The 25686-nt window shown below is 46.0% G+C and overlaps 1 protein-coding gene across 1 annotated transcript in view; it reads right to left on the reverse strand.

The window, feature by feature from the left end:
* Positions 1-25686, reverse strand: part of PAPPA (pappalysin 1) — a 242666-nt gene that overhangs the window by 88091 nt on the left and 128889 nt on the right. Inside the window, exon 10 of the mRNA XM_066256394.1 lies at positions 9754-9947. Coding sequence (XP_066112491.1) covers positions 9754-9947 — 194 coding nt within the window. The remainder of the gene's footprint in view (positions 1-9753; positions 9948-25686) is intronic.

The raw sequence follows: 25686 nt of genomic DNA on the forward strand, positions 1-25686 counted from the left end.
CCAAGCGCTGTTCCAAGTGCTTTATATGTTTTCTTTGCTGGAATCCCCACAATCATCACTTAACTTTCCTATTTTACAGAGGAGGAGATGGAGGCCCAGAGAGGCTAGATAACTCTCCCTGGATCGCACCCTGAGTAGCAGCCCTGGGGTGTGATACACCAGAGGATGTGATGTACTCTTCCTGTCCAACGGGAAGTCCACAACCCCCATGTAGTTATTTAAACCTAAATTAAGTAAAAGTCAGTGCTCAGTTTCATGAGCCGCATTTCCTGGGCTCAACACAATAGGTGGCTTGAGGCTACTCTGCAGGACTGCACAGGTACAGAGCACTTCCCTCGTCACCGGAAGTTCTGGTGGACAGCGATGTGGAGCCTGGGCTCTCACTGATACAATCCTGTCCTCTCTGGAGAAGGAGACGCTCGCCCATGGTTCCCCGTCCCTGGTTCACCTCCTTCCTCACACTGCAGTGAATTGAGATTCGGTCCCTGGAGCCCTTGCATTGCAGATCTGGCCGTCACTCAATCACATCCAGTATCCTGCCAGCAAATCAGCTCTCTCTGCCCTCTGCCCCTGTCCCAGGACAGCGAGAATGCAGACATCAGCCTGAGTCCCCTCCCAACAGCTGCCCAGATGGGTCCAGTTTGGGAAAAGGTCCCCGGGCAGGCAGGAGCCCCAAGGAGGTCCCTGTTGGACCTCCCACGTGCCCGAGTCTGTCTCTCTGCAAAGGGAACGTGCACCCAGTACCCAGGGCCTCCTGGCACTTGAATCTGGCTGAAGAATTAGGGGGGAGTCTGAAGAACCCATGGCTGGGGTGGAGGAGGGGACAGAAGGCCCCTTTTGTTATGACTCGATACATGACACATCCAGGCTGAATTAGAAAGTAAAGATGGAGAGGGCAGTAGAAATGAGGGGAGGGGCTTAGGAAATAAACACAAACACATTCACACACACACACACACACACACACACACACACAAACAAACCAAAAAACAAAATCGTGCATGCAGCGAAACCCCAACTCCCCCAGAGCCCTATCCTTGGGGCCTGGCTTAAGAAAGTTTACTTTCAGGCTCAGAGAAAGGAGCGCCGGTTCTGGGCAGAATTCCGCACCGCCCGCCAGCAGGAGCAGCCGGCTCAGCGAGCTGGAGCGGCTCTCGCTCCCAAGTGCATCCCGGCCTCAGAGAGAGAACCCTGTTTACATTTTTTACGTGTTTCTTGGGTACAGAACATGAAACCAAATTATACAGCGGAGGCCACGCTGGCTAAACACCAGTGCCCCCACTTACAACAACAATAATTTTAAAAAGACAAGCAAATGAAAGGCAAGCCTGGAGAAGGGAGGGGCTGGAAGGGAGACCGGGTGAGTGGCAGGGAGGGGAGGAAGGGGTCCCGGTCCGCAGGCTGAGCGCAGGGACAGGAGACCTGGAGAGCAGAGACAGTGCGATGGCAGCAGGTCAGGCAGGAAGGAGAGGGGAGACAGAAGCCAGGGAATCTTCCCGGAGAGGCCGCGGAGGGAGCTGGCAAGGCCGGGTCCGCTCCCGGCGGGGAGCCGGAGGAAGCAGCCCCAAACCGCAGAGCCTGGCTCGTTCGTTCTTGGGCTTCGAGTCAGGAGTCTCCTGGCAGGCGAGCGATGATGGCGTGCTCTTCAAACCGGGCCTTCCCTGCGCCACGCGGCACCGTCCCTGTTCCATCCGTGCATTCCTGCTGCATGACGAGATGTGCGAGGTCCCGCCTTCCGTCGGGGCTCACCCTTCCCCTTCCCTGGGGCTCCCTCTGAGCTTAACTCTGTCTGTCCACACAGGGCAGCAGGCGGCCAACGTCCTCTGTTCTCACTAGAAGGACGGGTTTCAGTGTCCCCTTCTTCTACACGGACATGGCGGACGGGCGGCTGGAGGGGCTGGGTCATCCGTCTCAAACTCAACCCGCTGCCGAAAGGGCTGCTTCGGACAGAGGGAGTCCGCAGTAAGATTTGATTTATTTTTGAATCTAAATAGCAGGACCATTATTACATAACAGATAGGAGGTTAAGAGGTTTAGGGATGTTGTTTAATCAAAGCCAAATCTTAATTAAGTTAGACCAAGAGACTCTCAAAGTCCCTCTCTGCTTAGAGGCCTGTGACCAAAAGAGTATTTCTTTTAAATATAATACAAATTAGGGGAAAAAAACCCAAAGATAATCATTCCTAATTGGATCTTTCAGTTGCTAAAACTTCACAGGCTGAAAGAAGCATTTAAAAAAAAACAACTCAGTTGCTGTCGGAAGGAGAATGGCGTTTCTGGCTCAGCTGCCTCATCCTTGCCAACCACCTGCTGCCCGATAGATGCGATTCCTCCTACTTTATAGATAAGGATCGGACAGCAACAGAAACAGGTGGCTTTCCCAAAGTGGAGAGCTAGTAAGTGGTGGACCCTAGAACTGAGAACGAGGTTGAGCTGATCCTAAGTCTTGTTTTTCCTTCTTTAAAACCTTTGTTAAAGTTTTTAAGGCCAATCAGGGTGCCTGGCATTTCATAGGTATTGAAAGAGGGAAGGAATGAAGGAGGGAGGGAACAAGAGAGGTCTGGCAGGACAGTTCTTTGCTGGGATCCTGAAGATCTGATAGGTTTAAAGTCTCTCCCAGCCCAACGCTTCCTGACAAGTTCAAGGCAGTTATAGTGACCAGCCCAGGGGGCTCCTTTCTGACACAGGCAAGATTTTTTTTTTTTTTTTTACTCTCCTAGAGGGATTTTTGGGTGCCCCACACCAGCAGGACAGGCTGTAATAGGCCACGGGACTCTCTGTTCTTGTCTCCTTAGATGACTCGCACATGTGCTTTTGAAAAATTTTTCAGAAACCACCAGGAGAAAGCAGATCCCATGGGTATTTGAGAAAACTGCTTGGAATCTTCTCGGACATTTCAGCGTGTTCCCTTCGCCTCTCCTCCTTCCTCCGCCATGGGCAGATGCTGTCCCGTCTCACCAGCGGGAAGGGCTGAACGCTCTGCGGAAGAGCCGCGTGGGGAAGGACAACCCTGGGAAGTGATCTCAGCCCTGGGCACTGAGTCCAAGATTCCTCTCTGCCCTTCGCAAATAACATCATCTAAAGAGCCTCAGAGAGCTGCTTCTGGATGTGAGATTTCTGAGGGAGGCTTTCCCCATATCCTACCAGCAGCATGGTGTGAGAAGAGTTAAGTACAAGAGAGCGCTCCACCGGTGAGGCCGTCCATGGCCCTGAGACTCCGTTTCTTCATTATGAGAGAGAGGGAGTGAAGCCTCTCAGCTTTATAAGGGGTTTCCTGCTTCCTAGTACAAGGCCTGGCATACAGGAGGTACCCCACGGACATCACGCGCCATCCTCAAATGAATACCAGATCCTGTCAGCCCTCTGCTTAGAAGCTCTGCAGAGATCCTCGGCACCTTCAGGAGAAAGCCTATACATTTCCAGCAGCCGAAGGATGTCCCCATATACCTTCCTAGCTCGTGTCTCTTGACTTTCCCCTTATTTTGTACTGGCCTTTTTTTGAATGTCTATCTGTGTGTGTGTGTGTGTGTGTGTGTGTGTGTGTGTGTGTTTCCCTCCATCTCTCTCACTCTCCCCCATCTCTTTCTCTGTCTCTATGTTTCTTATTTTCCCCCTCCGTGTGTCTCTTTGTCTCTTTCTGTCTCTCCCCCCTCTCTCTCCACTGTTTCTCTGTCTCTTCTCCTCTACCCTCCCTCTCATTCTCTCTACCCTTTATCTCTCTTTCCCTGTCTGTTTTTCTGTCTTTCTGCTTTTCTCTCTGTCTCTCTCTCTCCCTCTGACTTTGCTCTTCCATCCACACTCCTCTCCTATCCCCAGCTCATTCCAGCTCAGCAGCCACTCCCACAGGAAACGTCTCCCCTAGGCCCCCCATGTCCCCACAATCCCTACACTGACAGCATGGTAAGTGCCTCTGGAGAGCTTTACCTTTGTGTCCAGAGAAGCCTGTGGGTGTAGACACAGGATGAAGAACACCTGGACTAGCTGTCCTGCCCTCCTGGCTCAGAGTTGGGGCCATCAAGGAGTACACACACATCCCCACTCACTTCCTGACGTTTCCAGGCTCCTGTGGATAGCCCATGGCTTGTGACAAACTAAACGGAGCCAAGTTTCCGCCTCTCTCTTCTTCTCCTATAACCCAGCAATAGTCAGGCATACCTCCGAGATCTAAGAAGTCTCTTTGGACACTCAAGGGGTTGACAACGTCAAATGTTTCCTATGCCTCTCCCGTGTTTTCATGCACCCATCTTCAATGGCGTTCTGAAGAGTGCCTATAGGTGGAGATCTGGGCAACATGGCCAAGACAGTGGGGAGATAAATACTGGGGGGGATGAAGAAGGGGGCCTCCCGTCATCTTGGTGATCCTTGAACACACTCTACATATGATAAGAAGCAAAAGACTCCAGCTCTCCTTCCTGGCTTACTCTCCCATGCCCGTCACTGAAGCCGGCGTGGCTGCCTCTTCCTGCGCAACACCGGTAAGAGCATGTGGCCGCCTCCTGGTCCTGCCCCGGGGAGGGCCGCCCCACTGCGGGTCACACAGCCATCAGAGCCTCACTGTTCTAATCCGTAAAGTGAGAACTGCGATTCCTATTTTTGTAGCCATTTTGGGGGGATTAAAAAAAAACTAAAAAACAGATGCGGAGCCTGGAGGAACGTGGTGAATGTTATTTTTATAATTTGTCCGGGACCTTCTGAAAGTGGGCGAAGGACTTTTCCATCCCTACAGGGTGGTGCTTACCCCTGCTGGAGGGGTCACTTGATAGTAGCGTGGTTTCCTCCTCCGGGTAAGTCCTTCTGAAGCTCACACTCTCGGGTCTTGGCTGGGGTTCTGGGTGGACCGACCTCTCGGATGAAACGGTGAGCTCTATGAGGGCAGCAAAAAAGCCAGGACTTCTCTGCAGCTGCTCAAAGCGCCTGGCACAGTCCTGAGTATGCGGGAAACACCTGCTACCACAATGTACTTAACTCAGCCAAATGCGGACTGTGCTGGCGTGCTGGGCGGGTCACCACGGCCGGCTCTGGGGAGAGGGTGCGGAGGGGAGCCTGCCGTGGATGAAAGAGGGCATTGACCTTGGTCTCCCCAGGAAGTGGGGGGGAAAGAGATGCCCAGTGCTGGCTTTATTTTTTTTCTTTTTCTGATTTACATCCTTAATCTCCACCAGGTAGATGCCATCATTCCCTCTTTCCAGGAGGAAACTGAGGTTCCCAGAGGAGTCATTTGCTCGAGGTCCCCAAGTAAGAAGGGCCGCTAGGAGAGCGAAGCCGTATCTGCACCGTGTGCAGGTCACCCCATCGGTGCTGCGCTCTCCACCTCCTCACGTGTCTCAGTGGATCCAATGAGTCTTCTGCTTGATCCAATGAGTAATGAACGAGTACAAAATCGCTACCACATGATACAAGTCAGGACTTGCATTCTGACGGCGGCGCAGCGTACTATAGACATGCCAAGAGACGGGGAAGGCGGCTCCAAGTGAGGAGTCAAAGGATGGATGCACCCATGAAAGGGCTGATGTAACATGAAGTCAGAGACTCGGTTACAAAGGAAGCAGAGTTGCCTACATCTCTAGTGCAGAACCACCTTGTCCTACCCCCACCCGGCTCAGCTTGACTGGAACACCTTATGATTGGGGAGCTTTCCAAGGGACAGGGCACCCCATCCTACTGCGGCTCGTTCTCATTCTGAGAAAGGGGTTCTTTGGTTTGTCCCTGGAACTACTGCCCTGGAAATCCTTCATCTGAGTTTTACCCATAAAAGATTTAACCAAATCGATCGGCTGATTGACTGAAGGTCCATAGTTCCTGGGAGAGCACTGCCCATTCCTGATGGCTCTAGCATGTCCGTTTCCTCCTGAGGCCATGCAGAAGGAGGGAGGCCATGCAGAAGGAGGGAGGCCATGCAGAAGGAGGGAGGCCATGCAGAAGGAGGGAGGCCATGCAGAAGGAGGGAGGCCGTGCAGAAGGAGGGAGGCCATGCAGAAGGAGGGAGGTGCCGGCCTGGAGGAGAGGGAGTGGGGTTCCTCAGAAATGCTGGGAGCGGGGCAGGAGGAAGGAGCCCCTGCATCTCATTCGGGCAGCCTCTCGGGGAAAGCACTAGAGAAAAGGCACAAAATGGAGACAGAAATGAGAACAAGACAGGATCTTTGCAAAAGTACTTTTAAACCAGTTCGTTTCTGAGGAGGTGCCCAGAAGAGAGAGCATGTGGTTCTCTGGGTTTACTTCCCGTTTTTGTTTTTGTCTCAGGGCCTTCTTGAATTCCAGCTGAGCCAGGAAGGTGTGTGACCAAAATATCCAAAGAATGTCTCTTATTATAGGGTGTTCAGCCCCATTTGCACAGCCAGGAAGTTCTGATACTGCCGATATCATCTGGATATAAGACTTAATGTTTAGGGAGGAGGAACGAAAGTCCTAAGCAAACTTGAGAATCTTGCTGGAGAAGAATGGACGAGAGAGATCAGGAACTGTCAGAAGTGGAGGGCTTATCCAAAATCGAAACTGAAGTTTATTGAGTGTTCTAGACCTCCACAGGACCACACGTGAGAACGCCACCTGATTCTGAGAGCGCTACTCCGCTTCGTAGGGTCCTCATGACCAAGTCTTGCCCACTGACCAGGTCAGAGGCTGAGTTTTTCACTTCTTTTTGTCTCTTCCATAGACTCCAGCACAGAACTAGGCACAAAAGTCCAACAGACACTGGCATTTATCATCTTTACAGCACCAGGGAAAGACAGAGTGGGACAAAAGTGGTTTGGAAAGAGAAAATGGGAACGAGTGTGGTCATTCATTACTGCCCAGGTCACCGGACGTCCTAGTGAGCACCAGAGAACCAGGGAAGAGGACCGCCTAGGTAGGCAATGGAGTCAGCTTGAACCATGAGTCGGGTGGAGGAGAATTCAAGCACCTCCTGGGGTCTAGTGGCCCCAACACTGAGATCTGTCCATCTACAATTCTTTCTGCAGGTTTCCCGGTGATATTTTCCAGGAATCTAGTTACTTCATGTTATATGGAATATAATACGATCATAGAGTCCTCTGTTACCTTCCATGAGACCTTTCCAAGCCTATGCTCTCTGCTGATGGGCGATGTGACCTTGCGGAAGCCACTCCATGTCTCAGTTTCTACAAGGGAGCTGATCAAGCTTAGCTTGAGGAACGGCAAGGGGACTGGCTACGAGCTGTCTATGAGAGCCCAGGATGGTGGCTGGCGGACCTGCAAAACCACTGGTCCCCTCCCCCACTCTCCTGTATCTGATTTGGTTCCCAGTCTCTGGGACCATGCTCTTATATGACCCATTCCTGTGAGAGAGTGAGTGTGTGTGTGTGTGTGTGTGTGTGTATGTGTGTGTGTAAAAGAGACAGAGCTGGAAAGGGAGTGAGACAGAGGAGGAGGAGGAGGAGGAGGAGGAGGAGGAGGAGGAGGAGGAGGAGGAGAGTTTAATTGTGTAGAGGAAGGCGCATGTCAGTACCTCCCAACTCCTCTCAAGCCATCGACCTCTTCACCGGAGTCCCTGACAGGGTGAAAATGAATGACCAGCCTCCTCTAACCACTGCAGAGGGTGACGAGGGCCACAGTATAACTGTCCACTCTGCTCTGCTGTCAGAAGGGAGCTTGTTTCCACTTCATGAAGAGCCTTGCTCAGAATTACACAGGCTGTGTGTGTGCACGCATGTGTACGTGTGTGTATGCACAATGGGGCATGTGCATGAATGGTTTCTAGGCCCCTGGTTTCAGAGGGGGCCTGGGGAGACTGTTCGGCAGCCCTCCTGGCCACCCTGCCTGGCCCTCACCCAGCCTGCACACACATTCCCTCCCCGACCCTGAATTCTCCAGTGTGTTGATCTCATTACGGCAAATTTAGTTACAGCTGAAGTCTCCTTGTAACAAAGATTATGTCCAAGCCCAGAGTAATGGAACCTACTCGATTTCATTAAAATAAAATTGGTTACAATGAATAATTCAATAGGATGATTTTGTTTCCTCGTCTCCTCTTTGTAGTATTTATAATGATTTTTTTAATTGGATTTTTGTTAGGAAGAGATAATCGCCCATAATTCCTGACAGCCCCCCTCTGTACAGAAGTGGAGTAATTGCCCCATGAAGTCTCTTTCAAACGCTGAGACTAAAGAAGTCTTCTTTTTTCTCACATTAGTAGCAACAACCTTCGGGTGGTTTTGAAGTGCAGCTGCTACCTCACTTCTTGCTCAAGTGAGAGTCCGAGTGTGTTAATGAGTCCCTTGCTTGAGTGATGTTTTTTAAAAATTTCTAGGAACTGGATGCTAGTGTTGAATTTGGAATTCCTGGCTCTGTTGCCAGCCCGCCCTGCCATTCCTGCGTAGGACATTCTCCGTCATAGAGTCATGATTCTTGAACATTTCCTCTTAGTGTTGTTCATTTGTGTGTAGCAGTGTGTATGCAAGTGCGTGTCTGTGTCTGTGTGTGACTCCACAGTCAATTAAAGACACATTTCCTGAACACCTCATCTTACCAAGATCTTGTCTTTGAAGATGAATGAACAGAAATGAATAAAACTCAGTTATCAAAGAACCAGCAGCTTAATGGGGGAGTCAGATGCACAGATCATTAGAGTTTGTTAGATAAATTCACCAAGTACAGAAGTGGCATGGGGCAGGATGAATCCTAGATATTCATTCATTCATTCATTTATTGATTCATTCACCAGGCTGCCATTGTACATAAGAAGCATCAGAAAATACTGCATTCCCATTTCTTTCTCCTTTTATCAGGCAGTCATGAACAAATGCAAACGAATAAAGAATCTAATGACTATAAACATAAGCAAATAAGTAAATGAAAAATGATCCAATAAAACCTATAAAATAAACATTATAAATGAAGTATGCCCATCATGAACCTCATCCAATGATTATTTTTTTTTTTTACTGGGCCCCAGAAGAAGGTCACATCTCTCTTTCAACCAGAAACCAGGCCTAACCCCCTGACCTTGAGTATCAAAGAGAAACGGCTAAGAATAAGGACTCGTCGACAAGGCCTTAGAGATAGATGGCCACTGGGCCCAGCGGTCAGAAGCATGGAGACATGTCTCTGGGAAATGGGAGTCTCGGAAGAAGGCAGGTGCTTGCTCAGCAGGATAATTGGAAAGAGGGCTCTGGGGACAGCACAACCATGCCTAGAATCACATGAGCTCTGGTGGCCCCAACACTCTTACTCCCTAAACTAAGCTGAAAGTCCTTTGGGGAAGAACCCTGGAACATAAATAGTGCATTAAGGGACTAGGGAATGAGTCACAGCTTTACAGAGCTGAAAGGTCCTTGGAGACCATCAAGCTGAACTACTCTCTAATTTAAAGATGGGAAACAGTGGGGCCCAGAGAGGTGGGGAGACTGGTCCATGGCCACACAGCAAATTCAAAAAAGAGTGCTTAAGGAGGACATAACTTAACACCTCCCCACACCCTCAAAAGAAGGTGTTCTTGCCCCACTGAATCCCAGTGGTATATCCAAAATGGAATTCTTTCCCCAAATATGAATTATAATAGGTTGGGACCTAGGAGGACAGTCATTTCCTCCACTATGCTGATATTCCCTGTGCCGAGCTCAACCATGTCTAATCGCTGAAGACATGAGTGGTACTTATGAGGTTCTGCAATTACACTTAACTAGAGATCAGGTTAAGTGATCACATCCAGTGACACTCCTTTTGAGGTGGGAAGGCCTGATGGTGCAAAGCAGAGATCTGAACATTTGCAGGAAATGCCACCCAGGGCTAAGTTCTTACCTGGGATGCTGCTGGCTGGCCGATGATGACCCAGCCTGGGCATTGCTGGTCTTGATGGGAAACTGAAGCATTGGATGCCCATTGATCCAGGAACCCCTGGGGCGTGTAGACACCACAGTCCTTGATGCTAGTTTTCTGTTCAAACTCCTCACATACCCCATCACCATCATGGAAGTAGCATCGGCTGGGTTCATCTGCAGGAGACGGATGAAGAAAGAAGAGAACAGGTAGGTATTTGTCCTTTGGCCTCAGCTATCAGCAACAGCTGTGGGATCAGGCGAGCAGAATCATCGGCACTAGTAAGCCCATCACTGATAGTCACAATGGAGTATTATACAGCTTTAAAAAAGAGAAAACACCCTGCCAGACAGACAACACGACTGATCATGGAGGACATTACAATTAAATGAAATAAGCCAATCACAAAAAAAAATACTATATAATTCTACGCTTATGATGTATATAAAGGATGTATATAAAGTAGTCAAAATTACAGAAGGTAGAATGGTGGTTACCAGGGTCTGAGAAGGGGGGGTGGAGAATTATTGTTCAGTGGGGATAAACTGTCAGTGATGCAAGGTGATTAGGTTCTAGAGATCTGCTGAACAACATTGTGTTTAAATAGTTGACGATACTGGACTGTACACTTAAAATTCTATTAAGAGGGTAGACTTTACATGATTTTTACTCTACACACACAAACTCACAAACACTTTCAGCTTCATGACCCCAAGTGAGCCCACAGCCACCTGGTGAAGAGGTATTATGATTTTAATGATTATTTTAGTCTTTCAGATTAGGAAAAGAAGATCTCAGGTATCATTAATCATCTGCCCACAATCACACAGTGTGTTACTGTAGGGTGCGGGTTTCAAACTCAGGTGTCACATTCCATGTACTGGGTACAACACCCGACTCCACAGAACCCCATAATCACAAACTGAAGTTTATTTAACTCCAAGGAGGATTTTGGTTTCACATGAAGAGTGACTTTCTATCCAAGAATGGGGTTGGCTCAAATCCCAGCTCTGTCACTAAATTGCTCTGTTACTTTAGACAAGACTCTTCTCCTCTCTTGGCTCAATCATCATTATTATGGAGAAGAGGGTTAGACCACTGGAACTTTAGGGGCCCTTCCTGTCTAATGCTGGAGGCTCTAAGGGCTTGTTAGAAACCTCTGGCATTTCATGTAAGGTCAACCAAGCCCCCATGTAACTCCAATCACAGCAAAAAAATGTCTGCTTGGGACAATATAAAGCTGCAGCTGGCTGCAAGGATTCAGGGTCATAAGGACAAAGATCACAGAAGCGCAGAGTTAGCAAGATGCCGTCTAAGTAGGTAGGACCTATGCATGTTTCTTGGACAGTCTACACAGAATAACACAAGGAGAAATGTAGATGTAGGCAGCCAAAAGAGCTCACCCTGCCTATTTTTAATTACTCGAATGTCAGGTATTCTGTGCTAGCGTCCCAACTCTTCTAAGCAAAGTTAAATAACCCTTCTTGTGTGGGTTCCTATTTTATCAAGGTCCCCACCTTCACACGTATCACACCATGCAACCACTGTCTACATGCTATACCTCCTCGGGAATTCTGTGAGCCCCTTGAAATCTAGTCCCTATCCAGGGTCTTAGGTGACCATACAATTTATTATTCACATTAGTGTACTCTGAGAGTGACAGAGATATCAGAGATTCTATAAAAAGTATGTCCAGGCAATAGGCACATCTAGGAAAAACTGAATTTCCCAGGCAAATCGGAATATGTGCTCACCCTAAGGGCACTGCTTGACCTAGGACAGCCTTCTCCTATTTACTCCAGCATTGGAGCATTAGGCAGCATTGGAGCCCCACTTCAAACCAGGACTTGACTTTGGTCCCGTATGTGAGCTGTATAACTTTGCGCCATTAGCTTCCCTGCTCAGCCTCTGGCTTCCCATCTGTAGTACAGAAATGTTTGTTCCAGCCCAGATAATCTTTCAGGATAGTCATAGAACTCACACAGAAAAGAGGCATAAGCAAGCTTTGCGCATTCTAAAACAACGGGCCTCATCTTCTAAGGGGGTGAACGTGTTTCTGAGCGACTGAATTAAATCTGCTTGTGAAATTCAATACTCGAAACACTTTCAAGAAGCATTTCCTGGAAGAGACAGCTCGGGTCAAGTAGGGCTAAGGCTTGGACTTCTAGGATGCTGACCATCCGGAAAAGGAGTCACTGAATTCAGGGGCGGCAGAGTGCTGAGCCCCTTCCAAGCTCCCAAATCCCTTGTTTATTTCTGCTAACAATTTACATAGTGAACCGCTATCAAAAGAGCCAGAATAAATCAATTCATTATAATTCAATTATTTAAAGATGAGTCTGAGCCAGCTGAGGACTCCAGCGACCAGTAGCATGCCTGGCAGTTGCAGCACAGAGAGTACAGGCTCAGCCATTCTTGGTAATGCCAGTGTCTGAGTGAAGGTGGCCAACTGACATAGAATAAACCCTAGGCTGACCGGCCATCCATCCAGGCTACACTCATTAGGAACCCAGTAAAGGGAATTGTACAGAGCATAGGTTTTGACATCAGGTGAAGACAGTTTCAGAACCCAATGCTGCCATACGTAGGGTGTGTGGGGTTTAAATAACCCAACCTCTCCGAACTTCATTTCCCTCATCCAAAAAAGAGAAAGAATGAAGACCACAACATTTATCTGGTGCTTTCCTGAGATGGTGTGTCCAATGCCAGCCCGTCACCTACTACCTAATGCCTTTCTCCTCTTCCAATATGAAGACAAGTAGGGTAAGATTATAATGAGATCATAGAAGATCTAATTTCTGAGATGACTTAATCTGTTTCCTCATTAAAGACACCTTAGAGCAGTGGTAGTCAACCTGGTCCCTACTGCCCACTAGGGGGCATTCCAGCTTTCATGGTGGGTGGTAGCAGAGCAACCAAAGTATAAATAAAAAGATTTAACTATAGTAAATTGTTTTATAAAGATTTATTCTGCCAAACTTAGCAAAAATCTGACATAAAGTACTTGGTAAGTAATTATTATTATATGCTTTAACTTGCTCTAACTCTGCTTTATAAATTTTATAAAGTAAAGTTACTTCCCTACTTTATAAATCACCATTACTGTGGAACCGGTGGGTGGTTAGAAAATTTTACTACTAACAGAGATACAAAAGTGGGTGGTAGGTATAAAAAGGTTGACTATCCCTGCCTTAGAGTGTCAGGAATTGGGGCTAGATTTGAGTTCTCATGAAGGCTAATTTCTTGCTGGTTATTATGTTTAAGACCTTAAAATATCTGTCTGCTTAGTCAGTGGAACCTGGGAATGGAGGAGAGAAAGGTGGATAGAGGTAGGTAAAGAGGTGCCTAAATAAAGAGTTGCTGTGTAGTCAGATTGGTAGAGACAAGAGTTAAGAGGGAGAAAGGAGATGGAGCAAAAGAGAAGCAGGAAGAGAGAGGGGAGGGGAAAGGTGCCCTGACATTTTGCTGACAAAGCCACACCGAGTCCCTCTCTTTGAATAACATCCTTGGATTCTGCTATTCAGATTCTCCTGCTATAGTCTCAGGAGCCCTTCAGCTACCTCTGCCGGCCTTCACCCGGGGAATTCTCTATCGCTCTCCACTCCCATGCCCCCCACACCGAGGGGAACATGGTGAGGAATGGATACAAACACGTGGCCAGGAATAACAAAGACAGCGACGACAAGGCAACAGAACAAAACCGGCCTTTCTGTTTTCATTACATCCATTTACTCAGTGCTCCGTGAATGCTTTGTGCTGCGAACTGAGCAGATTGTAGTGAAAAAGAGTTTGAAGTCAAACCATCCTGTTGCTACCTGCCTTCCATGAAATGGCCAGGTAGCATGGATAAAAGCACATCCCATTGGGAGGGGTAGTGTGAAAACCTATTAGACTGTCAAGAAGTATCGGTTGAATGAATGAATGACTCTTATCTGACACCTTTGAAGCATATCTTCTTGTCCAAATATAGTTAAAATGCTGCACTCTTCTGAAAGCTTTTGTTGTTGTGTGATACTGGGCATGAGGGCGAGGGGAGCGTTGCTAAGACCCCGGCGGTGATGGGCTCACAGTGCAACTGCACAGGGCAGCTGGATGCCTCTGTCTCAGCCCACCCCTCCTGACATGAAGGAGCTCCGTCACCCAGACTCATGCCCTTCTCTTGATGACACATTTAGAAACCTGCTCTATCCGGCCGGGAGTCTTGATGCGAGTGAGGAGGCATTGCCAAGTTGAGCTGTTCTGTCTCCACAGTTGAGCTTTTACTTGAAAGATTCTTTTCCTTTTGGAAGAAAAGAGCTCAGCTCCAGCGCCTGAGACCGCCGGGCTCCCTGCACTGTGTGGGGACAGACACAGCTGGGGCCGCTTCTCATTACTAAATTATCCATTTCCGTCTGTCCAGAACATGCAGCCAAAAGGCCAGGCCTCCGCATTCCTGAGGCGTGTCCGAAGGACACTATTAGAGATAAGCAGAGATCGTCAGCCCTATTGGAAAACTTAGAAAGCTGCATCTTAGGGAAATGAGAATTTACCTTAAAGAACAAGCCAACACTGGGGTTTAAGCTGTTGGTAACAATCCTTATCCTAAAAGAAAGAAGCCCTGGGCCCTGGTCGGTTGATTCAGTGGTAAAGCATCAGCCCAGCGTGTGGAAGTCTCAGGTTCAATTCCCCGTCAGGGCACACAGGAGAAGCATCCATCTGCTTCTTCACCCCTCCCCCTCTTGCTTCTCTCTTCTCTCCTCCTGCAGCCATGGCTTGATTGGAGTGAATCGGCCCCAGGAGCTGAGGATGGCTTCATGGTCTCTACCTCAGACACTAAGAAGAGCTTGGTTGCTGAGCAATGGAGCAACACATACCCAGATGGGCAGAGCATTGTTCCCCTAGCGGGCTTGCCAGGTGGGTCCTGGTTGGAGCACATGCAGGAGTTTGTCTTTCTGCCTCCCGTCTTCTCACTGAATAATAATAATAATAAAGAAACCCTGGATTCAACCTCCTGATCTGGCACTGGTGACTGGGTAACTGGCGTGTTAGTTCACCGCTCCATGCCTCGGTTTCCCCATATATTAAACTGGAAACCGGAGAACTCCCTTTAGATCGCCTCAGTCAAGTGCTGGGTATGATCAAACGCCATCACAGGCTAATGGCGAGGGAATGTGACACAGGTCTAGAGGCACAGGGCCCAGTCTGCATAATGATGACACTGGGGTGAGGTCAGGCTTGAAGGGGAAACCTTAATTAGAGATTCCTCTTGTATTTTCCCAGCCCTCGATCCTACGGAGTATCCAAGGATAGGAATGATTAAAGAGGGTGCTGCGTGGGCTCGTTTCAATACAAATTGCAAGGAGCCATGTAAACAAATGGAAAGGGAAACAAAAGCAGTGACCTAAAGAAAAGAATGTATTTATTTATAATGGAACTATTTCAACCCAATAGGGGGACACAAATGAACTCAGCTTGATTAGAAACTCCGGTAATTTGTAATACCACTGGAATCCTAGATGGGAAGCAGAAAAAAACAAAACAAAACAAAGCAAAGCAACAACCCTAGAGAGCTCACTGCTGGGGAGGGACGGTGGCTTCAGTTGCTCGTGTCAGCTCAGAATGAGATTTTAGGGAAAGTGTCTACTAGAAAGCCTACCCTTATAGTGGTTCGCACCTGCTTAAGGTCCTTGAAAACCACAGTCTTAAGTTCTTGGTCACTGCACCACTAACGTTCTTCAAATAAGGTCTGAGACCTCATGTCTTCTTCAGATAAACTCAAGAGTTTGGGCTCAAGTATTCTGCCTCTAAGACATATCTAACCGTGCTCCTCCTTCGCACAGAATCCTATGATAGATCCCCGTTGCTTTCAGAAGACTGTTTTCCTTAACTTGGCACACAGCAAACTCTGCTAATGGGCTGCTTCCTGCAGCTTTCCGAACCGGCCATTCCATCTCCTCCTTCTCTACTCTCCCAAGGGTTGTCTCCTTTGCCTACAAGGATATCTCCTGTGTCTCGATTTCCTTTCGTTGACCCTCCAAGATTCAGCAACAGTGTCTCTTCCAGCAGGTCTATCCTTCATCCTCTTTCCCTGACGCCCCTCCTAGCTGGGTCAAGTGCCCTTTCTCTGTGCTTTCACGGTTCCCAGATTTCCAACATCATAGCTTTTTTCTCTTTTTCAGTCTGTCTATGAGCTGATCTCACTCACCAGGCAGGTTGGATGTCTGGATTGAAAATTACTGAGTCTTTCACACCTGTATTCCCAACTCAGCCTAATAACTAGAGTGGAGGAGGAGCCTCATAAATGCCTAAGGAATATGTGAGTGGATTAATGTCATATGGAAACTAACTCATCCCCATTCCTTATATTTAATCTGTATTATTACTGGAGTATGCATAGTCCAAACCATCCAGGTGCTGGTGCTTTCTTCTTAATGCGACTCCTGACCATCCCATGAGAGAGCTGCAAAACCAATTTCATCTAAAACAGAGGCATCTTCTACCAGCGGAATAATATATTTTGCCTAAAAGAGTTAACTAGTTTCGCTCTAAAATTTCTTCCAACTTTGGGGCTGACTGAAGTTGTTCTAAAACACGTCCAAGTGGTTGTGTCTCAAACGTTCCCATGATGCCCAGCTGGTGTGAAGAACCAGTAATTCATTTGAAGAACCAGTAAATCATTTCAGGAATAAAGGGGCAACAAGTGAGAAGTACCACACCTGTCAGGAGATTTTAGGAATGAGGGAGGTTAGCATCCCCAGCGAAGATAGATTCTAACCCCCAGGTAAGGACGGGAGGAGATTATCCGTTCATTTAATCAATACGTCCAGAGTATCTGCTCTGTGACTGACGAATCAGACAGGACTCCTCTCCTGCAGGGGGAATCAATACAACTTGGGAAAATGGGGGAAGGCTTCCTAAGAAGATGCTTTGGACAATCAAAAGAATTTGAGCATGTTCGGGGAAGAGTGTGAATGAGTCTTGATCAATATGTGCGTATATGAGTAATCTATCAAGGTTCTGGTTAAGGGAGTTCAGGGGATCCTGGACCTGATGAACTGAAAAGATGAGCTGAAGCCAGACCTAGGAAGGACTGCAGTGCCATGTGAGAGAATTTGAATTTTATCCTTTAGAAAGGCGGAAATGAAGAGCCTTCTGACCAGGGTAGTTGTGTTGTACCTGTGATGTTCACACTCTCAGAGCCATTGAGGTGTAAGACCTGGCTTTGTTTAGCAGGTGTGCCATTTACCATGCATTTGACTTTGGGCAAATGACTCAATTTCTACGCCTTGGTTTCCTCCTCTGAATCATGGCTGAAGAACAGAACGTTGATTATGATGTTCAGATCACTCACTAAGAACAGGTAATCAATAAATAGTCTACAATGATGATCTTGGAGCCAAAAGCAATGATTTCCTTTTACACAAGGGAAAGCCAAGTTTGTATGTTGCACTGGTTTTCTGAAGCCTCTAGAGAAAATTTCCAGTGGAGACAAGATTAGACCAATAGTTATTGAACTCCTAGTGCCATGGTCTCTCTACAGCATCATGCTATCTCATCAAACTGGGCTTTCAGTATACAATTCTGGCAACAAAATAGGTTGTTGTTTTTTTTACCCTTCTCCAAGTTCTGATATTACTTTGGGAGTCTCTGATTTCACTTTTCACAACAGGCACTAGTATGAAATAAATATAACTAGTTAGAGAAGCCAGTGGAGTTACCACGTCTCCAGCTCATTGAGAGAGAGAAAAAATCTATCTACAGATGGGAAGACGGAAGTTTCAAGTAACAGGAGATAGATCTGGTTTAGGACGCAAGGAGGAAGCAAAAGAATTTGAATGCACACTCTTCTTACATAGGCTACCTTTCAAAGGATGAAAAGATGTACCTGTCTTTCTAAACTTCTTATATATGAAGATGGGTCAGCTTTTGAGAAATTAATATCTGTTTCTATTTCCATCTGAAGGAATAGTAATTGACTGGCATTAGGACATTCTCTTTTAGTCCAATGATTACTATTTTTTTTAAACACCGGGGGAAAAATAGTATTTTTTCAGTTCAGCTGTTTGTTTAGGGATGGGTCCAACCACAACAAGCTTCATGCCACATAACAATTCATCCAAACAACAACAATGAAAAAAAGACCAAAATATGCACAATCTTTGTGTCCAAATCATAGCTTCTTGGAACAGGGGAAATTTTAGTGCTTAACCCCTGATGTTTTGCAAAAGGAAAGCTTGGGGTGTGGGAGGTGGCTACAGAGGCATATGTTTCCTCTGGAACAGAACTTTCTGGACTTTACATCACCTCTGTTTCAAAAGCTTCATGACAAACCCACACTGCCGACCTCATTTAATTCTATTCAAACTGAGATTTGTTCTTAACCTTCTCAACAAGATTTTGTATCCTGCCCAGGGTACAAAAGAGGGTGGTGAAGGGCTCCTACGGAACCATGAATCCACTAACAAGCTTCAGATGCGGATTAGGCCTTCTGAATCTGAGGAGCTTAAGTTGGTTTCTGGTTCCTTCAAGGGCTGGCCACATACCAAAGTGGGCCAGAAATTCCTTCTTGTGTTTTGTTGTGACAATCAGGCACCATCTAGCAAACCAAAAGCACCAGGAAAAGAAGAGTGCATTTGGATATAGTCTCACTTTACCATTCCACTCCACACTCAAGCCTACCATGAAGAGCACCCTCAGGGGGACAGACAGCCTTGTCCCCTGACCTTTTGGCCCTTCCAACCACTCTCATAACTGGCTTTGGGGCTTCCCCACGTCAGTCCCTTCTCACCAAGCAGCCTATGAGTGATTAATCTAAATGGTAAATCTGATCATGTTTAGAAGAATTGCCTCCTGTAAAATCCTAACCTCCCCATCTAGGACTCATGCCCTTTTGTAGTCTAGCTCCACGTTTCCTACCTAGCTCATTTCCAACCACACCTCCTCTCTCAAACGCCCATAGTCCCTTCCCGGAACTCACACCTCAGAGCTTCTCTCCTGGTTTCCCTAGCCTGAGAGGCTACATTCCACCTTTCAGTCTCCCATCAAGATGTAATTCCAGCATCGTCAGGCCCACGGAGCCTCATCTGTCAATCTTCTGCATCATTACTCATCCAGCATAGACCAATTCCCTCTATTTCCTGTACCACTATCCTGTCCTTCCAAACCAGCAAAACAAGATAGTGTTGATATAAACCTTTTAATTTTAAAATGTACTAATGCAACTTTTAAGATTTAAGAAAAAAAAATAAAGTGTCATCATTCTGTATCACCTTACCACCGAGTCTTCTATTTCACATTTATCTTTCCAGAATTCACAGTAACATTGATTGAGTCATCTAAATTTAATCATGTTTTCTTCTGTAATTTACTCTTTATTTCTCTCAAGCCCAGTTTCTGTACTCACCACTCCACCAAAACCAAGCTTACCAAGAGCACCATTGACTTCAATGTTAACACAACCACAATGCCAAACCATCTTGACGTATATAAACAAGTGCCTTATTCCTTTCCCTTGAGATGCTCTCTCTCTCTCTCTTGGATTCCATGGCACCATGCCATCCTAGTCTTTTCTGGCTCCCAGATCTTCCCACATAGATTCACTTGCTGTCTTCTGGGTCCCTAACCCTTTACTAAATGTTGCCAGATTTCAAGGTTAGGTCATAGCCTCCCTTTTTCTTATCCATCTACATTCTCTCATCCAGTCGCAAATTTAAAACAGATATTTTGGATTACCTATGTACTAATGACTCAAACATTTATTTTGAGAGAGAGAGAGAGAGAGAGAGAGAGAGAGAAAGAAACATGGATTTGTTGTTCCACTTATTTATGTATTCATTGGCTGAATCGTGTACATGCCCTGACTGGGGATTGAACTCGTAACCTTGGCATATTGGGACGATGCTCTAAACCAAATGAATAACCTGGCCAGGAAACCTTTCTTTAGATATGACTTCTTCTTTGAGTTCCAACCGTCTACAATGACATTTCTACTTAAACATCTGTTTAAAGTCATCAGAAAAAAAAAAAAAAGAAACCAACATGCCTAAAACAGAAGTAATGGTTTCTCCCCACATTCCTTTCTTCCTCATCTTAGTACATGACAAATTTCTCAACGATGGCCAAACCAAAACCTTCTGAATCATCACTCTTATTTTTCTCTCCTACTTTGCCAACACCAAATAAAGTCCAATATCCTGTAGATTCTATTCTCTCCGCATATTCCAAAAAGGGTTCACTTTTGTTCCAATACTAGCACCTTAATCCAAGCCGTCGTCACTATTGCAATGCTCAATTAACCAGCTTCTTCCATGTCTGATTCCCAATCCACTCTCCGCCAGACCACAGCTAGAGTGCTCTTTCAAAACATCAACTCTATCAGACCACACTCCCATTAAAAGCTCCTCAATGGCTTCCCATGGCACATGGAACAATATCAAGTCTGTATCATGGCCTATGAGTCCCTACTTTCTCCAAATATCTCCTATCACTACCCCTCTGCTCACTACATCCCATCCATTTATGTGTTCAGCCAGAAATCCAGATATCCATCCCTTCAACAATTATCTAGTCCTTAAATAAGTCAGAAGTCACACATCTTGTTCACTTTACCTGGAATATTCTTTCCTTGGGTTTTCTCACCATTCTTCTTTTTCATCATTTATAGCTTATCGTTCAAATATTTCTTCCTCAAAGAATAAACTATTTATGGTAAGCTCACATTCCATTTCCCCACTTCCATTAGAAAGCAGCACACCATTAAATTTTGTTTCCTTTATAGTACTACTATCTAAAAATAAAGATTTATTTAGGATTGGTCCTTCCCCTAGTATGACAGAGGTTTTATGAAAGCGTGACGCAAAGTGCACCTCTTCCTCTAGGACCAGGGAAAGTGCATCTCCATATTGTGACTGATATTTAAGAATGAATGAATGAATGAATGAATGAATATGTACAGCTCTTGGATTATAAGATTTTTCTGGGATGGCACGAGTCTTATCTCTATTTACATTCCTAATACTTAGTACCATCTCAATCTCATAGCAGCTACTCAGTAAATAATGAATTAACAAAGTTTTTTGGAGTTTCTTATCTCTGTTATTGATTGTATTGAAGCTCAAACCTGATTTGAATCTGTTTCAGCAGATTGTACTATAGAAAGAATTTTATGAAAATGAGATCATATTACAAATTCAAGCACATATTAGGAGGGGAAAAAAAACCAATTCCATCTAAACCATCCCATAATATTTTTCCTGTGAGACATTGTGACTCACCATCTGTCCCAAATATTGTTTTATTTTCTTTCTTAACTGAATTTGCACAGAAATAGAATATCTCGGTTTAAAAAAAAAATGTGGTGCATACTAAACTGAAATTCAATAAAGAGATCTGATGGTCTCGTGAATTGGAACTTGAAAATACATTTACATCACCTTGCATTTAGTATGGTTATTTGAACGGCCTAAAAAGATGGTAAGCAAAGATAGTGAACCTAATAAATGACGATGCATTCACTTGGAAAGAATATTCAAAGCCCTGAATGGTTTTCAGCCAGGTCTCTTCTGGGTTCTGGAGCTATCTCCTGATAGGGATGGAGGGATGAACCTCAGTGCTACAATGATTTCTATAGTGGCCGCAAAATAAGACAGGCGTTCAGTGCACAAACAGGAGCGAGAACAATATCCAGGATGCAAAGGCCTCTGAAAGGATAAGCAGAAAATAAAATGAGATTCATTGTGGATAACAGAAGCTAAGAATAAATGAAGAAAAACAACCTCGAACATTCATATGCAGAAGGGTATGCAAAAGTGACAAAAAGAGTGATAAAAAAAAAATAGCCAACTACAAATAGTGTCAGTGGTTTTAATGGGATCTTATCGCCATCCAAATAAATAAATACTATAAATAGGTAAGAAAGAAAGAAAGAAAGAAAGAAAGAAAGAAAGAAAGAAAGAAAGAAAGAAAGAAAGAAGAATGGGACTCTGTCTCAAAATCAGCAGCTTGGTCAAGAGATCTAGAGCCTAGAGTAGATTTCCTCTAATCAGCCCGTGGATGTGACAAGTCATTTTTCTCCTTGGGCTGCAACTTCCCCTTCTATAGACAAAGAGGGTTATATCAGGTAACTTTATGATCTTTAATTAAGTCACTCTAAAACATATTTTTTTTCCTGCTATATTTTTTCCTTTAATCATTAAACCCATTTATTTAAAATTTATTTTGTTTTATTTTTTAGTCTGGAGATGGAAAAACATGTCAGCAAAATGAAGTCTGAGAAGGGTAGAGGGCGAAGCCATTCTGAAAAGCACAGAGACCTATAAGGACAGGCAGATGGAATGAGGGACAAGAAAGTCAAAATTCAAAGCTCCACTCTGACCCTAACTGACTCACCGGTTCTCCCTGGTCCTGACCATCCTTCTCGGTTTCACTCTTTCTGTCTCTTAAAAATATGGCAGAGTTACTTTTAGAACTCATTTTAGAAGGTGGCGGTAATGATTAAGTAAAATGATATTCTGGAACACATTCAAACATGTTGTTGTTCTCGCATATTTTTATCACAGCTATCATCTGGAGCTCACCTCCCAGGTCATCAAAGGGCTTTCCCAAGCCATTGCCTAAATCTTAGCCTGACTGTCACCTGCCTGCCGAGACCTTTTCTAACCACACTATTTTCACTGCGGTTTCTTCCCCTGCCCCAGTAGTCTATTTTATTTCCACATCGCGTTATATTGCTTCTTCAAACGTTTATTAGATCAGTGCAATCTGTCTAAAACAGAATAGCACCCCAGGAGAGTGGCCGGGGAGACTGCTTTGCTCACTATTGAACTTCGGATCCAGGACTCAGAGGACAATCGGAAACTACAGCTGAAGGAAGGAACCAACGGCGGCTGCGCACTGCAAGGGTTTTAGAAACCAGCTAGTTCTCCTGCCCCAGGAAGAGGAAGTGACTCGCTGAATGCCACACAGTTCATTAGTACAGGCCAAGGGTTTGGCTTGACTAAAGTAGGCTCATTATATAAATGTTGGAAACATGCAATAGCAGACAGAAATTGAGTCCGTGAGAAATACACACCTGTGCGCATAAAGAAAAACGGGGCCTTTCAAGTAAAAGTGTGTACACGTGGGCGTATCTAGTCTTCAGTTCAGTACAACAAGCGGCCTGTGCGTCTGAGACATCCTCAAGATTCCAGGGGAGAGAGACTTTTGCACAAGCGGATGCTATGTTCACAGTAGCCAAGGAATCGAGGATGAATCAGGGTACCACAGGAAAACCAAGCCAGTTCCCCCTGCCTGGCAGGGCTGGTTGTGTCTGAGGTGACCACGGTGTGGTGGACTCTTGGAAGAGATCCTCTGTAAGAAACTGCAGGGTCAAACTGTGTCCATCCCGCCCTGCGCTCTGATTAGTGTGGCCCGCCACAAAGACTTTCCTCCTGCCACACGGTTCAGATAAGCCCAAAGGATGAGACAGCCCAGCCACAATGTCTTCCACCTCCTAGTTGGTGAGACATGCAGCAGCGCTCTAAAGAGCGGAAGTGCAGTCAACTAGCGGGCAGGACTGCATGGCGCACGGCTGAGGTTGCTCTCCTTGTCTTACCTGATGGATAGGCTACTCTTCTGTCCCTGGAAGGGACTGTATGTTAATTTGCATTTATCAGCTGTTTGACTTGTATTGTTAAATTGTATTTTGTTCTTACAGAAAAATGTGCATCTCTCTCTCTCTCTTTCTCCCTCTCTCTCTCTCTCTCTTCTCCCCAATAAGGAAAAAAGGGGAAAGAAAGAAAGAAGGAAGGGAAGGAGAAAGGAAAAAAAAAAGAAGGAAGAAAGGAGAAGAGGAAAAAATTGCTCTTAAATCTTAAGAGTTAATTTGAAACATTTGAAATCAATCAAAACCACTGCATTTTGATTAGAGATGATAAGGGTAAGCGTAACTATTCACAGTTCCAGCCCTGGCTGGTTAGCTCAGTCAATTAAGAGCGTCGTCCCAAAATGGCAGGATTGCGGTTTGATCCCCGGGCAGGGCACACACGGGAAGCAACCACAGAATGTACTACTGAGTGGAACAACAAACAAATGCTTCCCTTTCCCCTCCCCTCTCTCTCCCTTCCTCTCTCTGTTTTTTTTAAAAAATCAATAAAAAAAAAAAAGCCCTGGCCAGATAGCTCAGTTGGTTGAAGCATCATTCCAGATCACAGAGGTTGCCAGTTCGATTTCCCGGTCAGGGCACATACAGGAGCAGCTCCATGTTCCTGTCTCTCTCTCTCTCTCTCTCTCCCTTCCTCTCTCCAAAAAAAAGAAAAAAAGAAGTTTCAAGGGTTAGTGGGCACTCTGAAATCAGTTCCCACCACTGGAGAAGGCGTTTGCCCAAACAAGACCATGGGACTGCAGATAGCGTTACTGGCTGTAGAAGCCAGAAGAGAAGAGAGGTTAGAGAAGCCTCCTCTGGCCTTAAAGATGGCTGGGCAGACTGAGCCTAAGCCCCTGATAACCTCTGGGGCCCAAGACAGGCACCACAGATTAGCAATGTTCACATACGGATGCCAATACCTAACTTCAAGAAGAGAAAAAACTCAGAGCGGGACACAGTAGAAAACTCTTCTAACAAACGACAGTTGGCCTGAAAATGAAATGGGCCTCCGCAGAGGAGAGGTTTTCATTCAACATCTTCCGAGAGCAGCTTGTTGATGACTGACATGTGGTGACCTGGCCCCCGCCTGCTTCTGCAGGCTGCTCTCCTTTTCTCTAACATGCTCTCCTCTCAGCTCCAGGCGGGCTGACACTGTTTCCACTTCCTGAATGCCCCTTCTTCCTTCTCACCTCCCCACCCTTGTAGAAGCTTCTCCCACATGCCCAGCCCTACCTTTCCGAAGATGAGTCTCCATCCATCCTTTACCCATAGTTTGAACCAGACACCTCTCTGGACAATCTCTTTGTCAGTCCACCCCAGAAAGACCGGTTCTCCCTCTCTCTGATTTCCCACAGCATCATCTAATTCCCCAATTAAAATTAGAGCCGCCATGTAATAAGCGTACCCGCTAAATGAGTAATTGGATGACGTGGTATGTGTCAGGCACTGTGTCAGATGCTTTTACATATGTAATGCCACTTAATCCTAGAAGAACCCCAGGTGTCTGGTGTTATTCTCCCCATTGAACAGACAAGAAAGGTGATGTTTGAAGAGGTTAATGGATCCAAAAGCAGTTCCTGATCAGCTTGATTCCAAAATTCACTCCCTTCTATTCACTCATGCTGCCTAATTCATGTCTTTTATGTGGATGTGGATACTGGTGGGGGGGGGGGGATTGAGTGAGACAGCTGATCTGATTCCAAGACGTCCTGCAATTCTGTGGTCCTCAGGGTTCAGGGGCCTGATGGAGCTGCAGCCACATCCCTGCTCACCACAAACAAGCTGGGTGTCACTGAGCAGCTCGCTTCGTGTCCGAGTCCCAGGTGGCTCTTCAGGAGGCAGTAATGACTCTGTTCCCAGAAGGTGGGAGGATGAAATGAGAAGCTGCACAGAACACATCTCGTATGAACAAAGATTCTGTGAAGGGTCAGGAGTCCCCCTTTCCCTAAAGGAAGCAATCTGTCTCTGCTACCTTGTGCCAGTTAGACTGCACAGGCTCAATAACTGACGTTTCAGTAAAACCATTTTTTTTTTTCATTTTTTAAAAAGTAGAGTCCCGAGTTTTTGTTGGCAAGTGATTGAACAGGCCGGGGCCCAGCCTCCAGGCCCACAGTCCATTAGGGAGTTGACTAGGGGAGCTCGGAAACCTTCAACTCAAGTACTCCCTTCAGAGGCAGTACTTACAAAGCCATCAATTTCCTTAACAAAGAGCATTGGCTTAAATGCCCCTTAAAGCAGTGTTATTTACACAGTTATCCACTTCCTTTTGAATTCTCTGCCTGGGGGGTGGCCTACCTGCCCTCCTTTCCAGCTCA

The sequence above is a fragment of the Saccopteryx bilineata genome, chromosome 2 (assembly GCF_036850765.1).
Source record: "Saccopteryx bilineata isolate mSacBil1 chromosome 2, mSacBil1_pri_phased_curated, whole genome shotgun sequence".
Taxonomy (NCBI): Eukaryota; Metazoa; Chordata; class Mammalia; order Chiroptera; family Emballonuridae; genus Saccopteryx; species Saccopteryx bilineata.